We start from the raw sequence: 21,601 nt of genomic DNA, 5'->3' as shown, positions 1-21,601 counted from the left end.
TCTGGTACATGCTGGCAGTGATTTGAAAGTTCTGTTTAAAGGTAACTCAGTTACAGTTGCAGTTACTCATTTGAGAAAGTAACTAGGTTAAAGTTGTCGTTACTTTTACACTTAGATAAGATATAATACGTCTAATGTGTTTCATGAATCAATTGTAAGCGGGCTGTCCTTTCATTTCACTAATGGCACTGTTTCATAATTTTCATTAAATTACAATCAATCTAATATATTTTATACATTAAAATATATAGATTTTATAAAAATTAAACTTCTTTACTTGAAAATGGAGAGGAACATTTTATTTCTTCTTTTAGACAACCATAGTTTAAGATGTGACATCTTCAGAATACACTCAAGTGTCAACTTCACTTCGACGTATCATCCTGGGCTGCATTGTTGCAGACTAGTGAGACTCTGGCCACAGACAGTATAATCCTCTGTGGGACTTTTGTTGTGTCCTGTCCATGTGTGTCTTACCTCCACTCATCCACATTGTCGCGATTAACAAAAAGTATCAGAAAAGTGAGATAAAATAACCAAATAAATCTATCAATCAACTCATAATTTTTCTATCTACTGTTGAGTCAAGAAGCTAATGGTTGTCAATGATTATGTAATCTCATGTTCTAGAGACAGGGAAGGGGAGACAGTTGCAATTTTATAAATAAAAAGTTAACAATTTTCTCAAAATTTCTCGTCAAGGGGCGATCGCTTTTTATTCCCATGTTTAATGAATATTTATTGCTAAGTTCAAGTTGTCTAAAGAAGAGCAAGGATCTCCCTGGGCTCCCTGAACCCGTCTGTGGAGAAAAAGGCACAAAACGAACTTTTCGCAGTTGAAGCGTTATTTTGTCCCTGTTTTGAAACATTTTAGGCACTTATTAACAATAGATAAGGTACCTGAACCCAATATGGCCTACCTAGGTTTGCGATTGTCTCTAATGGTGTACAAAGTCAGAAAGATAAAACCAATCGCAAGAATCAAAAGAGGGAACATTTCTGGACGCTTACTGAAAATTGAAACCAAATTCCATGTAAGTCGTATAAGCTCGCCAATTAGTGGGCATCAGCTTCGATATTATTGCTATTCTCCAAATAATAACATGTGTGCAGGGAAGATTTTATTAAAAAGTAACGTTTAGGCCATATTGGATACATAAGTACCCAATATGGCCTAGTAATTTATTTTATTCATTCACATCAAAAAATGCAACAGAAAAGGTAAAAGAAACTACCACAATGTTGTTTTTATAGGTAGATAAGCATATTGATACACTTACATTTGATTTACATAATGCCATATGACATTTGCACAAATAAATAACATTGTTTACAAACCAATAAACAAGGGAGTGACGTGTCACAATTTGTTACCAGAAGACCATGAATTACACATCACATTCTGGGCAAATGGAAGGTCCTTCATCATCCTTAGTGAGTCCCACACACTCTACGTAAACATAAAAGTAACAAATGTCAAATTTGCAAACTAGCGGTCTACGGACCTTGCTTTGTTCCTTCGTTATAAACAGGACTTTAGATTAAAATCTAAACTAAGTACATTGTTGTAAAGTACAAATTTTGAGCTATCATAATATGTACTAGAGATATAAACACCTATCACTTAGAAGATGTAGTAAGTAATGACTTACATATGCAATATATTATAAATTAGACCACGTAGAACTCTATCACGAAGTCCAGCTATATCGCTTCTTTTCCCTCAAATTACTGTGCTATTGGCACAGCCAGCAGGTTCAATCAAGAGATTCGGACAGACTAAATGACATACCAACTACTAAGGTAATTCTGTTGAAATCATCATATAACTACTTGGAAACAGAAAATAGGCTATATTGGGTACTAGGCCATATTGGGATCAGGTACCTTATGTGCAATTTATACACCATAGAATTGGTGTATAATGATTGTATTGCCTTGAAACCTGCTTCTGTATTGCAAGCATACGAATCTGATCCCAGGACCAAAATAGGCATTTAGGGCAATATCCGGCCTCTACTCATTTTTCATGCATTTTGCTCTTAGTACTGCAGTTTTAAATGTATTTCGGGTGGGGTTTGTACCCAAAAACGCCCTCTCAGTACTCCTTTGCAAAGGAGTAGTAATGCGACGTAAAATGGAAACAAATCCAACAACAAACTTGTCATAATTCTTTGATTTCCTGATGAACCGGTTAGACTAATTATGCCTTACAAAAGCTTGCATATGGAGAAAAAATATGGCAATATTCAAAACCGGTTTCGTGGAGGCTTCGTTCGATCTGAAGTTGCCACAAGAGGTCCTTGGTGCTGTATTCTTCCGCGTGCCCACCACTCATGGTCGAAATGACTTGTTCAGTTGCGCCAGTAGTCATTTACCTTGCACACATACACAATCTGCAAATTGAAAAACAATGTAAGGTTGAGGATGGATGGTGTAATGATGATATGCATTTCTTTTTCATAGCAAAATCTATCTGGAAATTCTTGAAAGAAACTTGTAAAATCTTGTATTCCGAACGTACGGAAATATTAAGCTGGGGTGCAAGACTGGTATTACAATTGGGCTAAATCAATCGAGGCGTTTCATGCTGGTAAACTTGAAACATGTAACTTCAAAAAATATACTCGGGGCGGTAGAGATTTTTTTCAGAAAATTAAATTAATTTTTGTACTAAACAAGAGTTGAGTTCACATATTTTTAATCGGTGTTGACAATTATATTTAGGACGCATAATTGAAGGATTCTTCTTGTATTACCTTGTCGATTTACGGCCCTAAAGTTGTGTACATGTAAACATTTGTGTTATAGGCTCATGGTATCAGCCATATTTATCCTATTATTGAGGAGTCTGCGATTCTCGATTGCATCTGATTTACTGATCTACCTGTGATATGGGTCAAAATAATTACCTTTTTTTCGTTGGAAGCAGATCTATTTCTGTCAACTTCCTCACCACTATTGTTTGATAAATTTAGACGTCAAGAGAGCGGGATGGGCAATCAGCTGTTCACAAGATATTTGACCTTGAACCCATTATAACGCATTTGTAAGACGGTTAGCTCAGATTATTTCCCATTGTTGCGTTTCGGTGGCGGCCTACATCTGACCCTCAACAATGGAATGTTTTGCGCATTCACGTGTCCGAAGTCACCTCGCATGTCCGAAGTCACCTCGCATGTCCGAAGTCACTCCACTTTATGGTACCTACTTCTTGCTGTTAATTGGTTTAATTTGGAAAACATTTCCTTTTTTTTTTTTGTAACAATTGATAAAGTGACGATGTGAAAGGGGGCAGAAGCGAAAGTTTGCGGGTCGACCAGTTCGGCTTCAAGAAAACAAGAAGACCGAGATAAATAATTTTTTTTTTCAGCGCAAATATGTATTTTTTGAATGGTATTTTTTCGTGCTAAATGTAAATCCCCACAGAAAATATCCCCCCCTCTCTGCCATTCCACTCATTTATCTGTGGCGCCATCACTGCAATCATAGGTTTGAAAGGTCTCTTCTCAGTTTATCAGAACACAACTGAGAGAGAACAATATTCCTTCTCGATCATACTTTGATCCCTGCCCCCTCCTTCCCCCCAGTCTCGAGCATGCCTTTCTGCTCACCATTTAGTCGTCCATGATAGGGGCTGATATCAGTTTTGAAATATTTATTGCCGTTGGTTGTAACAATTTGTGCAAAAACCGTCTTCGCAATATGCTTCAAAAGATCTCTTCTCAATTTTCAGGGCCTGTCTGGGGGAGCAAAGCCTTTTTCCCGAGGATAAGTGCTGGGCAGCTGCCTCCTGCTCTCCCCCGGTTCCGACGCCGGTGAATGCTTCAAATGTATATATAAAATTCTTCCACCAATGTCATTGTTGATAACTTGTGTTCCCCTCCGTCCTTCATGACATGACATTTCCAAGATACGACAGTCTCGTGATTCAAGAACAAGAGGATAGTTATTTCCACTCGCGATACTGAAGACTTCACATTCAAGAGAAATCACATACCTTGTGCAGCAAAATGTAAGTACAGAAATTGTATTTTTATTCAAAGGATTTATTAAGTAATTAAGTGGTGTATGAAGTTTTAGTTCGAATAGAATTGCAATCACTGAAATCTGGAGTGACAGGATAACGATTGTGTTATCTCCGTGATGTATGTTTTGAAACTGATGCATTCTGCAAGGTAGTGGGAGTGGTTAGCACAGCGCACTACGACGCCAGCCAGGGGTCCCGGGTTCGACATGGGCATGGGCGTTCTTTGTGAGTGTTTCTTCATCAATTTAATTGTATCATCAGTCATCCTCATCGCGAATAGCCAGAAGGGCAGAAAAGCGAAATAAAAAATTAACCAAGTCAATCAATCAATCCAAGGTAATGCGAACACACAAACACGCTCTCTCTCTCTCTCTCTCTCTCTCAGGTTCTTTACATACTTCGTACGCTTTGGCACAACGATGTATTCAAAGTTTCAATTCCTCCCTCCTCCAACTTACTTAAACAATTACTCATTTTTCACAAGTCTTCAGAATGATATTGTGAAGTTTAATTCTTTGGCTTGCCACAAAAATCTTCCCTCAGAAAATGAATACTAAACAAAATATAATAATAGTAAATCTCGTCAGTCCGGGAGATAACAAATGTTGTCCGGGGAGTTCGATTCCGAAAGCGTTGGCCTTGGCAAGCCTACAATAAGGTTGTAGTCGAAGTGAGCGAGATGAGGGGATGGTATCCCCAGGCTGGATGGAATTACGCAAAGCATCGCCCCTCAGCTGTCTCATTACTCCATCCCACCAACGCTGGAAAGGGGGGGGGGGACCCGTTCGTAACAAATTCCACTTCGAGAACTGTGCAGAACTAAATACTATGGTTAAAACTTCAAATTCAGACGTATTTCAATCACTTCCTTTTGCGATTATGTATAATAAATAATGTTTTGATCGAGAATAATCTATCGCCACTTAATCAAAGGACCCCGGGTTCGATGCCCACTTCAAACTGTAGGTCCAGTCCCGATTAGTTTATGTGTGCAAACCAGGCCCGTAGCTAGAGGAGGGTTAGGGGGATAACTGCCCCCCCCTGAGACAATGCTTTGCCCCCCTGTGAAAAATATATAACACATTCCTACCTGGAATTCTCACTATTATTTACAATGATATCCTATATTGCTCTACGAACATAACAAATAGGACTTATGGATTTGGTGATTTATTAAGGAAGGTGTGTTGGATACCAGAATTAGGGGGAAAAGAAAATCCTTTCCAGATCCAGATTTCGGAAAATGATTTCACGATTTTCAGTATCTAGACATTCTGAGTGGTCTTGTATTATTAAAGGTGCGTAATGTGTTTGGATATGTTTTCTTGAATGTATTTCTATGGAGTTCGAACTGCTCAATTTTTTTGTTTCCCACGTCTACCTGTTGGTAATAGTGTCAGTGATGCATGTGGAAGAGAGAGAGAGAGAGAGAGTTTACTTAACATTATTTTTCTGCCACTTCTAGTTAACTGTGACAATGATAATGAGTGATGATATAAAACTGATGAAGGGACACCCACAAGCAACACCCATGCCCAGCTGGTGTTCGCACAGGAACTCCTGTCATCGTAGTGCGTTGTGTAACCACCCCACTACCAGGTCGGCTACTGGGTCAATTATCAAACATGACGAAAATGTGATAGTGATTCACATTTATTATTTCTGTTAGAAAGCAATAAAAATTGTGATGTGATACGAGTTAGACTAAGCATCTTTTGGGATGTAAATAGAAAAGACACTAAGAAGTTTCGTAATACACCTTTAATTTTCACAATCTTTCGAAATACTTTCCACAACACACGATACACTTCTTCATCCTTCGAAAATCAACTGGTTTCCTCAGTGAGCTGGGCACACCCGCATCCCACGCCCTTAGAAGGTCCTCTCTGTTGGAAACCTACTCCTTTAACCTGTTATTGACGCGAGGGAACAGTGCAAAATCACATGGAGCGAGGTCTGCACCGTAGGGAGGATGCTTCAGCACAGTACGTGGCAAATACTCTGTGCAAACTTCGGAGCGGTGGAGAGGAGCGTCGTTGTCATGGTGGAGAAACTAAGTGTCTGACCACGAGAGAGCTTGAAGTACTCTGGGCAGGCACTCCACGGTGTATGTTCGCGGTGACTGTCTTCTGTGTTTCCAGTACCAACCGCACCACAACTTCCCTTATGGTAAAGAAGGCAGTCACCATTCTCTTCTTTTCGGATCATGATTTTCGCACAGACACGGGCGTGTTTTTATCTTCTAAGAGCCAGTCATTTTTTCCTGGGCTTTAGTAGGCATGTCATAATAGTAAAGTCAGGTCTCATCAACTGGTAAGATGCTGTTGATGTAACGAGATGTTCCATTTTCCTCAACATGCTTCAACGTGTCACAACGTGGTGCTGATCCAGGGACGGCGACAGGGGTGGGCACGGGTGGGCAAGCGCCCACCAAAAAATTCCTGTGCCCACCCGATTTCCCACCCAATCAAATTCAATAAGTACATATACTTGGAGATAGCTATACGAATGATTCGATAAATAAGTGTATTCTGGTGTTCATAACATGTATGAAATGTTCACATATTATCATCCCATAAAAAGCCAATTTTGTCATTAGAAAGTGAAAGTAATTACTAGAGCTATTGAAACAAAAACTGTGATTAAAAGCAGTTAGTAGGCTTAGGAGGCTCAAAATTATGCAGGGTATGATCAAGATTAGATCAGAATTTAGGGTGAACTTGAGGACTGCATCTCCGGGCCTCCACATACGTACATAAAGCTCGACCTGTATATGGTTAAAATAATTTCCAAATAAACAAATAAAAACATCGTTTTAGCGTTACTTCCTCCGGCAACACAATACATTATTTCGACTTTTTAATTATTATTAGAATAATTTAATCAAGAAGACTTAGATGGGCAGACCATGTGACACGAATGCCAGAGGAAAGAATAGGTTACAGAATTCTTGTTGGGAAACCTGATGGTAAGAGACCAGTAGGAAGGCCAAGACGAGGATGGAGGGATAACGTTGAGATGGACCTAAAAGAAATCGGCAAGGATTGGAAAGATTGGATTGATCTTGCCCCGAATAGGGACAGATGGAAGGCTCGTGTTGCTGCAGCCATAGGCTAAACCTTCGGGTTTAAGTATGCTAGAGAGTATAATATAGTTTTAATTAGCTCTGCATTGAATTTCCAGAAGTGTCCCCTTCTTTATTTCATTACAATTTTTATATACCTGTTATCTTGAAATATCAATATGGTATGCGAAATGTCAACTTATATTCATTCTATTAATAAGAAGGAATCACAATAATCACTACAACACTGAAGTGAATAAATTTTAGTAAACCAGTTATGTATAGAAAGAGCTACATTCCTACCTTCAATTACTAATGAGTGGCTTATCCTATTTAGAAATTCTCGTCCCACACATAAATTTTGCCACATGAATCAGCAGAAAATGTCAACAGTCAAAAACTCATACGATGAAAATACTATGCTCAGGAACATACATTTCAATTACGAGAAACTTCACAATGGTCTACCATCGCACTTTCTATCATTGTCGCAGAATATATGTAAAATCAAGTATGTGCCTTGTATTTGCAACACAATCTTAAACCTAATTCACATTTATTTCACTGTATTAACATGCATGAAAGAATGTGATTAGAATGTATGGCTGGGATATGGCTGTGCATAGGTAAACACTTCCTTGAAATAAATGTTTTCATCAGAGACAAAGCGAAAGGAAATGGAACACGATGCGAGAATAAGAAAAGATAAAGAGAAAAATAAGAAAAAGGAAAGGGAAAAGAAGTAAGAGGAAAATCGGGTGTGTAAGAGAGAGTGGGGATACATACGAATTACATACACACACATATATATATATATACAGAGCATTCCCTGACATTCGCTACGAGACTCGGCGGCAAGCGGCCCGGCGTCAGTGCTTGTCTTTCCCGGTGAACGGGTCCGCGACAGTCGCACGCTACAGTCGTGTTTTTTTCGCTTTCCCTGCCTTCGCTCTCTTTCCCTTTCTGTTGACGTTGCAGACTGACGCCAGTATAATCCTCCCTCGGAAGTTGTGTTGTGTCCTGTCCGTGTGTTGAAGATTGTGGCTTAATATGGCACCACAAAAATTTACGTTGCAACAAAGGATTTATCTTGTCGAGTGTTACTTCGGAAAGAGGAATTGTGGAGAAGTGCGACGACGTTTTGCAACGAAATTTCCTGGTGTTCCCATTCCACATAGGAGTAGGACTACTATATTAAACCTCGTAAAAATGTTTAGAGTAACAGGCTCAGTTCTGAATAAAAGTGGAAAGAAAAATAGGGAAATCTAAAAAATAAAGTATACAAAGACAATCCGCACACCATCCGTGAGTTAAAAGAGAGTATTGCATACATGAAATCGGGAGAATTACAGTAGACGAACTTGCACGTGTAAATGCCAATTTCCTTCGGAGATGCCAGGAATGTGTTGCAGCAGAGGGACATCATTTTCAAACACCTTCTGTAGTCAAGTTTGTATACAATATGAAAACTGTAATTTTAATAGCCGACTCTACCGACTGTCGTGGACCCCGTTCACCGGGAAAGACAAGCTCTAATGCTGGGCCGCTTTCCGCCGAGTCTGGCAGCGAATGTCAGGGAATGCTCTGTATATATGGCCTTACATTTATACTGCCCACCCTAATTTATCAATAAGGAGCTTCTGCCCACCCGGCCGAAAATTTCTGGCGCCGCCCTTGTGCTGATCACATCACCTTCAATTTGGCCGAGATCGAGAATGTGTGGGGATCTATCTATCCCCACATACCCTAAATGTGTCTTCATGGCACGGTGAACTATTATACCTTTAGCCTACCTTTTATTTATAACCTAATTATTCCACAAAACATTCTATCAACTCTTCTGCTGTGGAGTGGATGCTCCTAACTTAAGCCATTCTCTGACTAGCAGGAATCAGTATCAGCATTAAAAAAAAACCTGATATTTGGAGTTGGAACGTTTCTGCTCAGTGGTGGCGATAAACTCCCCAGAGACCTCACGCTGCGAGGATGGAGTAAGGTGATGGAGGCCTCTTTTACAGTTGGTTTCCTACTACAGTCATTAAGGAACATATTTCTCAAAATTTAAAGGGAATACAAAACTATGATGACACCGTAATCCAAGAAGTTATTGATCAATCAAGGGGTTCCTATTTGTTTGTTGGGTGTCAAAGAAATGTGTTTCAAAAATAGAACAATACAATTCACACAATATTTTGCAAAATTGTTAGCGTAACCAGTAAGCCAACATTGTTTGTAGTGATGTAAGATACTCCCATTTGAAGCAAATAGAATCGGTGGTAAACTGAGAGACCCATGTTTTAATGTACAAAAAAGTATTACAAATTTTTACAAAATTCATCAAAGTGTAGATAATATGTAATCATTATTATTTAATTTATCTTGCAAAACACGACACATTAGTGCTATTGAATTTTCATTAGATTCCTTTATGCGGAAATATCTGGCATACTGGAAACTGCAGTGAATAAATATGAAGCACGATTTATAAAGGGCTCCCTTAATCAGTTCTGAGAGAGGCCCAAAACTGTTGGTATGTATTAATCGCCAATTAACATTATCGACCTGCAATGTAGATGCCTCAGATTCGATTTTCAGTAGCGGCCCATTTAAATTTCAAGTAGATACATTCCCGATTAGCCTATTTATGTTAAATTCAGTGACGTGCGGTGACGTCGACACTTGGAGTAGCAATGAGTGGCATGCCCAACGGGTCATAATTCCCCCCCTCCCTTCTTTAAGGGCCCAGTATTCCTAAAAGAAGAACGTCAAATACAGGAAAAATTGCAAAGTTAGGAATGACTACAAAATATTGTACACATAACTTCCACCCACTTTCGAAAATCAAAAACGATTTGATTTGACTACTGAGCCAGAGATGCCGGTGTAACGGGGAATTTGGACTCCGTAGAAAATTGACTGTACAGTCACTTTTCTACGGAGTCCAAATTCCCCGTTACACCGGGTTTGAATCTGGGCTTGACAATGGGTGTTATTTGTGTGTCCCTTGCCCTTCATCAATTTTATCATATCGTCTTCGCGATTATCCAAATATGGCGGAAAGCGAAATAAAATAAACCAAATCAAACAATCAATCAATGAATGATTTTATTTTATTCGCTTTTTTATACATTTGGTTAATCGCGAAGATGATACGACAAAATTAATGAAGGGACAAACACAAAGAACACCCATGTCCAGGTAGGGGTTCGAACAAGGAACTCCTGGTGTTGTAGCGCGCTGTGGTAACCATTCCCCCACGGTTGGTTGATTTGATGGTTGATTTGACGTTTTAAGTCCATTTTATACACAGAAAGGCTAATCGGAACTAGACCTATAGTTTAATGTGGGATCCGAACCGCTATATACCTCCATCGGGTACAGATCCGGGACCATTTCCACTCCCCCACGGAGGTCGTCCGACAACAAACATGTGAGGAAGGCGCTAACCATTCGGATACGTGGGTATCGGTAAAGCAAACTGTATTTTTCCTAAGTAGTAATTTTCGATTGAATTTTTTAAATATCATCTTTATATATGAAACACTACTAAAACGAGAGCAAGAGAGAGCGTGAGCAAATATTTGTTATTTAATCATTATATATTCCATATTTTAAAAAAAAAATCAAAAAATTTTTGTCTGCACATAAGACGTTCCAATTGCATAAATAATAAAAGTACATCCCATATTATACATACATATTGTACAACGTGTAAAAACTAGTGTAAATACAGAGGACAGAAGTACTGCAGAAAAATTTCCCATTAGTTCTTTATAGGATTTACATAGGGGATTGGATTCCCTTCGCTTCCTATCTGTCCTATAGGAGATAGACTGGAGGACCTGAAAGCACGGGCTTTCAACTATTGGAGCGGGGGAAGAGGGGGCAAGGGAGGTAGAGGCAGAAATCTTTCCTTTCCCTTCGAAAACCCGTTTCTACCTGGAACTGTGAGGCAGAGAAAGAGCGAGCTAGGCCGCTGAACGTACCGAGGGTCGAGAAGCGCGTGATAAAAAGTGTTGCATATGAACTGTGGCTTCAACAAAACAATAAATATTGTGATTTGAAAATAATTAGAGATTTGAGATTGATTGATCTATCTCTGCTAGACTAGCTACTCCTCAGTGCACGTCACTGGTTAAATTTTTTGTTGTTCGTTGGAATTTCACGATCTCATCACTATACCTGAGAACGCGACACAATAGAATAATATATTACACAATATATTAAAAATTTGCCCCTCTAGGATTGACTTTGCCCCCCTACCAAGAATTCCTGGCTACGGGCCTGGTGCAATCAGTGGACTTGAAACTCAAGCAATGCCTTTGCCTCATTTTCCCACTTGACTTGTCCCCGCTGTTTCTAGTATCAAATTTTGATAACAGATGTCTCCACTTGTAAATCAGCTGTCTTCTTAGATAATTGCGCGAAATGTACCGAAAGTGTAAATATTATTAAATGTTCAACAAGTTATTTTGTGATAAGCATAAAATAGGTAGAAAATTATCACCTGAGATGTTTGAAACATATTTCAGGCTAAAATTATTATGTACCGTGGTTTATGACCACAGAAGGTGCAGCGTAGTCTGCTTGAGCTGCCCGGTTTCTCTGCGAAATTAATGATTGTGTAATACATGCTTAGATAACTCGTATGAGGCTTATTTAGTGAAAACGCGGTGAAAAACTTTATGCTTCGTTTGTGATGTGGATAGTGAAATTGAAACTGAATTGTTGAATTGAATAGGAATGAACACTATTTTCTAAGGTCGCGCAGATATTTGTTTTTGACGTGTACATAAAACATCTCTGTAGGGGGAAGTGACGAAGCTTCTTTGGAGAAAGTCCAGGAATATAGTAAGGTAATTATAGTGGATCGCAAGTAGATGCTTTACTTAATGTAGCTACCCTTCTTCTAGTATTTTTCTGACTAAAGTAATCTCCGAATTTTCCTCTTTAACAACAAACTAACAAGTGCAAGGCTTATTCATAACATGAGTTTCTAATAGTGGTTTTCAGCTTGCTATACTTAAAACCAGTGTTTTGCCAATCTTTGAAAGTATCATGGTCACGTATGTGACAATTGTTACATGTTTTTTGTAACAAATAGAAACTGTGTTAATACAACAAAATGTAATGGCCTGAATTAAGATTTTTAAACCGTACACTCTTGCACTCAGATTTTCCAATCATTAAATTTGTAACTATCACGGGTGTGGCAATTTTTGGAAGTGCAGTGTAATACTTTGCAAATATATTTCTGTGATTTACAAGGATATGAAGGCTGCATTTTTGTGGTTGAAAGGGAAACTGGAATTATATAAAATATTGTTGATAAGATCATACCATACCAAAAAATTTAAACAGGCAATCATTTTGTGATTACATATGTGGCAGAACAAATGATATGTGTATTTGAAGTGTAGTTTTGCATTTACATGTATCCTGTAATTGATACAGATGCAGTTGATTTATATTTGGGTTGAATTATCCTTAGGATCAGTTTCAAACACTGCTTTACACAATTACCCAAATGAACCAGTCTATTTTATTCATTACAGGAAGTACCCACCAAATATGGAGCCATCTCAAGAAGATATTCAAGAATTGAGAAGCAGGTTTTTCCAAAAATTATCTGCAGAAGGTGCGCCCGATGGAGGTTAGTGTTAGTTTCCTCTACATTAACACTAGAATATTTCTTAGTATTACTCAATGTATTGACATGATTTATACAAAGTTTGGCCCAAGTTCCAATTGAGGGTATGAATGCACAACATAGAGAATGTCTCCAATTCCTTTCCTACTTCTTATACTCACTAAATATGCAGTCCTGGTAACGTATCTGGAGATAAGATTTGGTGGTCATGTGTAAATATTGTACACTTACGTCTATATATGTTGCAAAATTACGTTCTTCATTACCACAATCATTCTCCATACATAAACATAACAACCATGTTTGGAACGACTTGAGATGACGGGACCCCTCTCCGATTTTCTTCATATTTGGCATACTCACTAATTGAGGCCTCCTAATCAAGAATCTGAAGTTAAAATTTGTCGGAAATGTCTAGAAATTGCAAAATAAGGCGTTAGTTTTCGGAAAGGAAACCGTCGATTTTCCCATTTTTTTTTGTTTCACAAGTAAATATATATATTCCTGATATTACCATGACACCAAATTTTAACTATGTTTGCCTAACCTAACCGAAACTAACCTAACCACGTGCCAATGGTTCGTGGGGCTAGCGTCAATGGTTCATGGGGCTAGTGCCAATGGTTCATGAGGCTAGCACCAATGGTCCATGAGGCTAGCACCAATAGTTTGTGAGTCTAGCGTCAATGATTCGCAATTTCTAGACGTTTCCGACAAATTTTAACTTCAGATTCGTGATTAGGAGGCCTCAATTAGTGACTATGTCAAATATGAAGAAAATCGGAGAGGGGTCCGGTCATACCCCATGGTTGATGATATGAACAAATTACGTTCGGCATTCATTGTGCTGTCTACAGCATTGCCACACTGTTCCTTCATTACTTGCAGAGCATTAGTTGTTGCCTCGTTGAAGCATGGTATTGCATACTTCGATTAGAGGTAGGTTTGGCAATGGTGTTCGAGCATTCTTCTAGAAAAAATGGCGTTTTGCGGAGTGAGGAAGCTAGTGCTGCAAAACTTATACTTTGTGACAATATGTGTGCTCATTGGGAAAAGATTTAACTGATATCCCCACGAAACTATTTCCGGTAAGGTTAGGGTAAGAAAGTATCTTGATTTTCGTTAATATTTGGTAGATTAACTAATTTTGGCCTTCTGATCGGTACAGTATGAATGGGTAGCCGCATGACTCATGCATGGGTAGCCCCACAAACCATTGACGGATAGCCCCACGAACCATTCACAGATAGCCCCACGAACCATTTCTGGTAAGGTTAGGTTAGGCAAGCTTAGTTAAAATTTTGTTCGTAAAACAGTGTGATTCAGCTTTCTTTTAAAAAAGAAAAATCTCAACTTGCATCAGCTTTTTTCGCGATTTCCAGACGTGACCCCCAAATTTTAACAACAAATTCGTGATTAGAAGTCCAAATTTAGTTAGTATACCAAATATTAACGAAATTGGAGACATTATCTATATTCTGCATTCGCTCCCAATTGAGAACTTCCAAACTATCATGGTACACAGGAATATTTATGTGGTTTGTTTTCTGTTTATGTCTGTTAAGGACATGCGGAACAGTTTCCTCCAGGGTTATCTCTCCAAGTTAGTGTTGCCAACTTAGCTCTTTTTGAGCCGGATCTGGCTCTTTCGTGCACTTGTTTGGCTGTGAACTGGGGTGCCCGCCCCCATGCCCCACTATGATGCCATCACTGGCTCTGGCCCACATAGACCAACTTTTGCCATGAGTATACATTTTGCACATGATGTGATATTGTTATATTGGCTCTATTGCCTCACCCCCTTTTTTCTTCCCAGCTAACTTTTATAGCGCCGTGGACATGACATAATATTGTTATCCAGGGATCTTTTATTTTTGATTTCAAACTACCGTCAGTAGATTATTGAGATGGGTGATGCCTCCAGAAAACTTAGAATAAATTTTCATTACTTTAAAGTTAATGGTAATAGCAGCACCCCCACCCCTTTGACACTTAAATTTAAAAATACACTAGGAAGCACTTATCCAGCATTTGTAAATCTAGCTCCTTGAAAGTCAGTTTTAATTCAATTTAATGTGAAATTTAGCTATTTTATGCGCATCAGGTTTGGCAACACTGCCAGGCTGGCCGTAGGAGGCAAGGAGAAATGCATTGCACTTATGGGAGTGCCTTTTTATTTGTTCTCTTGGGAATATGAAACTACCGATGGCATAGAGAAGGATACTAAAGGAAAGAAGGCAGTTTGATGAAGCTTTTGACCAGTGGAAAAGTCGAATCTTCCATTTAATTATCTGCAAATTGAAGTTGGAGTTGTTGAGTTTTTTTTTCTGCATAACGAATACATGGAATTCTGAAAATTCTCACTCATCATATTTTTCAAGTATTGTGTCTAGCTTAATAATCAACATAAAAAAAATGCTTCCACTTGCAACATGGGGAGACATTCATACTCTTCCATACACCCAGATTATTTTTAGTAGCATTGCCCATTCCGATGATATTGAAATAAATGTACGCACTGTTCATAACGGTAACTACTCACCTTAACACACACTTCAGAGACTTAGTGATTACAGTAATTACTTGCTGTGTGTTTTCTGGAGAATGCTAAATTTCTCATGTGTATACTCCTATATGTTCCAGACTTCATGCGTGTGGGGTGCAAAGGGGTATTACATCCCTAAATGCTTTCATTGTTAGGGTAGGCAGATCAGATGTATCACTTGGTCACATGTATCATAGGGATGCGCACGGGGAAGGGGGGGGGGGGCAGTTGCCCTCCTAATCACGGATGTTCGCAGATTTTTTTCCATGAAGGGACAAGCAAGGTATTTTTCCATGGGGCATATTACCTCGATAATAGTGTTTGCACCCTCAAAAAACACCACTTCAATTTGAAATTATCACATAATAATTAATGTAAATTATTATGACTGAAATCAAATTATAAGTGTAAAATATATACTTTTAGGTTGACATTTGTTTTCAAAGTGGGAGGGGTGGCCATCCTTGCCCCCATTCCAGACATTTCATGCCCCTATATTATTATACTTGCCCTTAGAAATTTAGTGTAGATGAATCTTATTGCTGTTATTAAACAATATTATAATAATCCGTCGTGCAACAGCCCATGAAGGGCCGAGGCATACGTACAAACTGCTGGTCTCCCTCCCACGCTTTCCTTCGTCACCTCTAAGCGTGGAGATCTTCAACCAGTATTGGAATAGTCGGGGGGTCAGCCCGACGTATCCCCAGCCGTTATAGTAGATCTCCGTGACCGGATTACGCTTACTCATTCGAAGCTCCCCAATTTCCTCACGATGGTGGGTTGCCACCGGCCATATACGTAGGCCGAATAAATTCCTACCAGAGCCAGATTCGAACCTACGCCGTCCCGCAGCGAACGATCTCAAGACAAGTGAACGCCTTAACCCACTCGGCTACGGAGGAGGACAAACAATATTATACTCTTAAAGAAAATGAAGTATTTTCAAGCCAATGAAAGTTCGAAGCAACTACTGGGGAAGGAAGTTGGTTCAGTTACACAACCACAAGGGAGCAGGGGGGCATTGCCTTCTCCCAAACTTGGATGGAAATCAATTCTAGGGGGAAAACATTGAAGTAAAAGAATGTAAGACTAGCAGAATCTAAGAGTATCAGGACAAAAGGATGCTGAAGATGGAATTAGTTTTCACGTCTTTCTTGCATTATTTCTTCCAGACAGCAAGGAGCACCTTCAGGGGAGGGCAATTGCCCACTAGACTTCAAATTTTATACAAATAAAAATTAATTTCGTAAAATTTTCTTGCTCGCTTCACTCACAATATCTGCTTTCCTTACAGTCTTGTCAAGTTCAGAGCAGTAGTAGCTAGGGGGCTGCGAGAGTTATCCCTCTACGCTGAACGATCTGAATGTTAAAAATTGTAAGAGAGAATGCCATGGCACCCCATGGTATTATTTGCGTGCTATTAAATCAATACTGTTTTCAATTTATATAAATTTGGATCAAAAAAATTTCTTGCTCGCTTCACTTGCAGTTTCTTTATTTTTTGTAATGCATTGTGAATTACCAGAGGGGCAAGTAAGAACAGCTAAGTACTTCAAGCAGTTGCTGCTATAACAGTTTGGTTTGGAGGAAAAGAAACGTTATATCATTTAGTTTGTTATGGGGCAGATGAATTGATTATGTAATGTATTTAAATAATATATTTTATTTACACACACACACGCACACGTACATATATACCCATCAATGACATAAAACTAAAAGAGTGAGATAAAATGAGATTTTTCTTTCCCGACTGAACTTTCATCAAGGCTTTTGCTCCCCCCCCCACACACACCCTTAATCAGAGGGTCTGCGCACGCCTATGACATGTATCTAGTCTCGAGTCCGAAACCACCTTTAAACGTCGCATAGAAATCTGCAGGAAATACACTGAGGAAACCATAAACCAAGAATGGCTGCACGTATGCTCACATAAACAACTTTTTTAATCAGTAAATAATACATGGTGAAGCTTTTAACTCTGCTTATTAGTATCTCAAAGCTTCAGACTTACTTAACTTCCACAATCTTTTCCAGTATTCCAAAGCCCTTCCTAATACTTCCAGTGCTACTATGAATAATGACCACAGATTATCTGCAAGCATTTGAATTTGTTTCCTGTAGTTGTAGCTACTGCTACTGTAGGGGTGAGGTGATGTGGCTACAGCCCCTCCCGAAATTTTGAGAACACCAAAAATGTTTAAATGAAAGCAGTAAAGAACTTGGGTAAACCCAAAGTGATAACTGAACTTCCCCCCCCCCTCCTTATAATCTGATTACCATTTTTGTCTTTGAACAACTTTTCAAACTAAGGTTAAAATGGTAATTATGAAAGATTTTGTTGTGTATTTTTCTCTCGCACAGAAAGCAGCTATGTAATATCCACGTTCACAATTCCAGCTCCCTCTGAAATATAATCCTGTTTAACCTGTTATTTAATGTGGAGACTGACATAGCTCGTGGTAGGGTAAGTGTTAACAGCATGTAGACTTACTCTTATGCATGTAGAATTACTCCTAATATAAATCTTTTACTTGATTTATGTAATACACAGGGTTATTCATAATTACCATATTTACGTGTGTATAATGCGCACCCTGGTTTTTGATAGTGAAAAGTGACAAAGTATTATATCTCGTATATAATGCACAGTACAATCCAGGTTCAAGAAATGGCTTTCTTAGTTGTAGGTCGTAAAGCTGTTGATATACCGATCAACAGTGAATGACATCATTCCTATTCAATGAGTCACCTGTTGCTATGTGGACCAAGAGGAGAACATTACATTACAAAGTCAAAAATTGTGGCACATGGCCTTTAAACTTTTATAAGTGGTTTTGCTAATTTCCTCTTTAAAACTTCAAAATATATACTTTTTTCTATGACTAACAATTAATTAATTAACACTGATAATTACCTAATACTAAAATTAAATAATTCCATTTGTGTAATATATTTACATAATTTACTTACTGCATTAAAATCTACATAACTTCAAGTTTCTTCTAATGTTTGATATGACTCCCTCTTGTCACTTGGCAAATATCTCACCAGTATGAAACTTCATCCCATATAAGCGTGGCTTCGTTCTCTGTGTGCAACACGGCACATGTTGATAAAAGAATTGTACTAGGATTTGACAGTCTTTGCTTGAGGCGGAACACTCTGATTCATAGTTCTGAAACGCTGTTGAAAATTAACTACGGACTATGTTTAGTGGAACCACAGACAACACGCATGTGCTTTGCACCACTGTAAGACTTTGTGTCAACTGGTTTTTTGGTAACACAGTCACCTGTAACAGAGCGACTGACCTCTGGCAGCCTAGAAATGAAATTATGGTATGGCACATATTTAGAATCACATTTGAATCAATATTATAATAAAAACACTAAGTTGCTGACCAAGGCAGTTTATTAAGATAAAAAAAAAAACACTTAACGGGGTAACGTTTCAACCCTGTATCAGGGTCTTCCTCAAATCATTTTAGTTTAGTTCTTCGTCTGAGGAAGACCCTGATACAGGGTTGAAACGTTACTTGTGAAGTGTTTTTTATCTTAATAAGCCTTGGTCAGCAACTTAGTGTTTTAATATGGAAGCAAGGCTTAATTATATTACAATATTATAATACTTTCGGAATTAGTTTTAGGTAACTAATTTTGAATAACTGTGTATGCTCAGTAACCATTGTCTTATTTGGCAAGATGAATGGCAAAATCTTAAGTAATCGCTAAAACTCTGTAGTATGTGTTAACAGAAGTAAATCGAACCATGTTAAAATTGCATTCGTAGCATGATAAAATCTCAATAAAACAAAAGGAACTTGGACCGTAATTTGTTCTGTGCCAAGTTAGTAATGTGGCTCCATGACCTTCTCGTGTGGATCCTTGAACTGACTATGAAATTACAATCTTTATTCTAGTTTGAGCATTTATAAATGTAATTCTTACCATGTTATTTTTCTTCATAGTATTGTTGTAAATACAATTATACACATTTCTCTGTAGCTACAATATTCATCATCAGGCTTGTTTGATCAAAAGAAATGTAAATTTCCCTAGCTGTGGAAAGATACCATGAGCGAGAGAATTTCACATAGAATGACAAAGTAATAATTTCTTCATTGCTGTTTACACATGACCTTACATTGAAAGACTAATAACTATATAATTTTACGGACATGGAACTTCAGTATGCACAGTTACGTATCTGTAATATGTTCATTGGAAATTAATTGTTTGCTACTATTTTCAGATGGATTCCATGGAGCTGATTTGGCTCGTGTTAAAAATGGTGACGCCTGGTTGCGAAGATTCCTCATGCACAACGATCTTGACGTCAACGAATCACTGAAAATGATGTGGGAATCATGTGAGTGGAGGAAAAAGGTTGGCGCTAGTGGTAAGTCATCAGTCATGTGTGTGGAAATTACAACTACTTTTTTTTGTGGTTTCATAAATTTTTGCTGAGGTCAAAGACCTATCAATAGGTGATGGTCATCAACAGGGCTCGAAAAATCCCGGTTGCCAGGTCGCCATGGTGACTAAAAATTTCAGCCTGGCGACTGTGATCTTTTCTTGTAATATTGCATGTACGAAATTTTGAAGATTCTAAGTTCAAATTAATTTTGCAAATTATTTTTTTATCAACGTTGTGAACATTCCATAGAATCATTAACAACTTCTTACTCTTTGTCCCCCAACCCCCCATTTCCCGCTTTCTCACATGATTTAACGATGTTTTGAATACAATGATGCTCAGCTTCTTATAGAATGATTTGCTTTATTTTACTTTGCTTTTTTTGCCCCTTTTGGCTAATTTGGGAAGATGGAGATCAGTGATGATATGATGAAATAGATGAATGAACACTCACAAATATCCATGCCCAGGCCGGGATTCAAACCTGGGACTCCTGGCATCATAGCGTTATGTGATAACCACTCCACGATGGGGGCCGGCTCAACTTCTTAGCTTCTTATAGCATGCACAATTGCTAGTTGCTGGTTTCCTGTCGCCTGATTTTCAGAGCTGGCACCCTGCTCTGAAGAAGATTTTTCGAGCATTGGTCACCAACATTAGGTCTGCCCCCTTCCACGTTCCTTAGGCTATCCAAATGAAAATATTGTCCATGAGGATAAAATGCAGAATTAATATTTGTTAGGTCCCAGATTTCTAGGAATTAAAAGCTGTTCAAATAGGTAGACACTAAAAATAATAATAATATGAGAAGAAGAAAAAGCTCTTTCTATATGCATATACAGAGCATTCTCCAACATTCGCTATGAGACTCGGTGGCAAGCAGCTCGGCGTCAGCGCTTGTCTTTCCCGGCAAACGGGGTCCGCGACAGTCGGTAGAGTCTGCTATTAAAATTACAATTTTCATATTGTGTACTAACCTTGACTACAGAAGGTGTTAAAAATTATGTCCCTCTGCTGCAACACATTCCTGGCATCTCCGAAGGAAATTGGCATTTACACGTGCAAGTTCATCTACTGTAATTCTCCCGATTTCTCATACAATACTCTCTTTTAACTCACGGATGGTGTGCGGATTGTCTTTGTATACTTTATTTTTTAGATTTCCCCATAAATAAAAATCGCAGGCTGACAAGTCGGGGGACCTAGAGGGTTTTTAAACACCCGTTTCTTGTGAGAGGCGTCGGATAAATTTCCGAGGAGACTGTTCTAACCTTTGTCCTATCTCATAGAGTTTTTCCTCAGTAAGTACATGTGGGTTTTTCTTTCCACTTTTATTCAGAACTGACCCTGTTACTTTAAACTTTTTTGCGAGGTTTAATATATTGGTCTTATGTGGAACGGGAACACCAGGAAATTTCGTTGCAAAATGTCGTCGCACTTCTCCACAATTCCTCTTTCTGAAGTAACATTCGACAAGATAAATCTTTTGTTGTAATGTAAACTTTTGTGGTGCCATGTTAAGCCACAATCTTCAACACATGGACACGATATAACACAACTTCCGAGGTAGGATTATACTTTCGTCAGTCTGCAACGTCAACAGAAAGGGAAAGAGAGCGAAGGCAGGGAGAGCGAGAAAAACAGACTAGCATGCGACTGTTTCGGACCCTGTTCACCGGGAAAGACAAGCACTAATGCAGGGCCACTTGCCACTGAGTCTCGTAGCGAATGTCAGGGAATGCTCTGTATATAAAATTGCAATTCACTTTTGATGTCCACAGGAGAAAATATCAAATTTGGCATCAAAATGCATGATGATTACATGAAATTGTTGAAGGAACACTTAAAATGGAATGGCTGAGACCTCAACCTGGAACCTTTGATATTCAG

The 21,601-nt window shown here is 38.6% G+C and overlaps 1 protein-coding gene across 2 annotated transcripts in view; it reads left to right on the top strand.

Annotated features, from left to right (window-relative positions):
- The window catches only part of LOC145987680 (motile sperm domain-containing protein 2-like), a 106,521-nt gene that overhangs the window by 2,705 nt on the left and 82,215 nt on the right, over window positions 1–21,601 (top strand). Inside the window, exons 2-4 of one of the 2 annotated variants that reach the window (XM_083122219.1) lie at window positions 3,737–4,015; window positions 12,650–12,747; window positions 19,547–19,693. In XM_083122219.1, the coding sequence (XP_082978345.1) occupies window positions 4,014–4,015; window positions 12,650–12,747; window positions 19,547–19,693 (247 nt within the window). In that variant the 5' untranslated portion in view covers window positions 3,737–4,013. Of the gene's footprint in view, window positions 1–3,736; window positions 4,016–11,489; window positions 11,951–12,649; window positions 12,748–19,546; window positions 19,694–21,601 lie in introns of those variants that run through there. The other variant, XM_083122220.1, reaches the window with a different exon arrangement.

This window comes from Lepisma saccharinum, chromosome 5 (assembly GCF_977018435.1).
Source record: "Lepisma saccharinum chromosome 5, izLepSacc3.1, whole genome shotgun sequence".
NCBI lineage: Eukaryota > Metazoa > Arthropoda > Insecta > Zygentoma > Lepismatidae > Lepisma > Lepisma saccharinum.
Note: the sequence above shows the minus strand (reverse complement) of the source record. Positions and strands in the feature narration are given on the sequence as shown.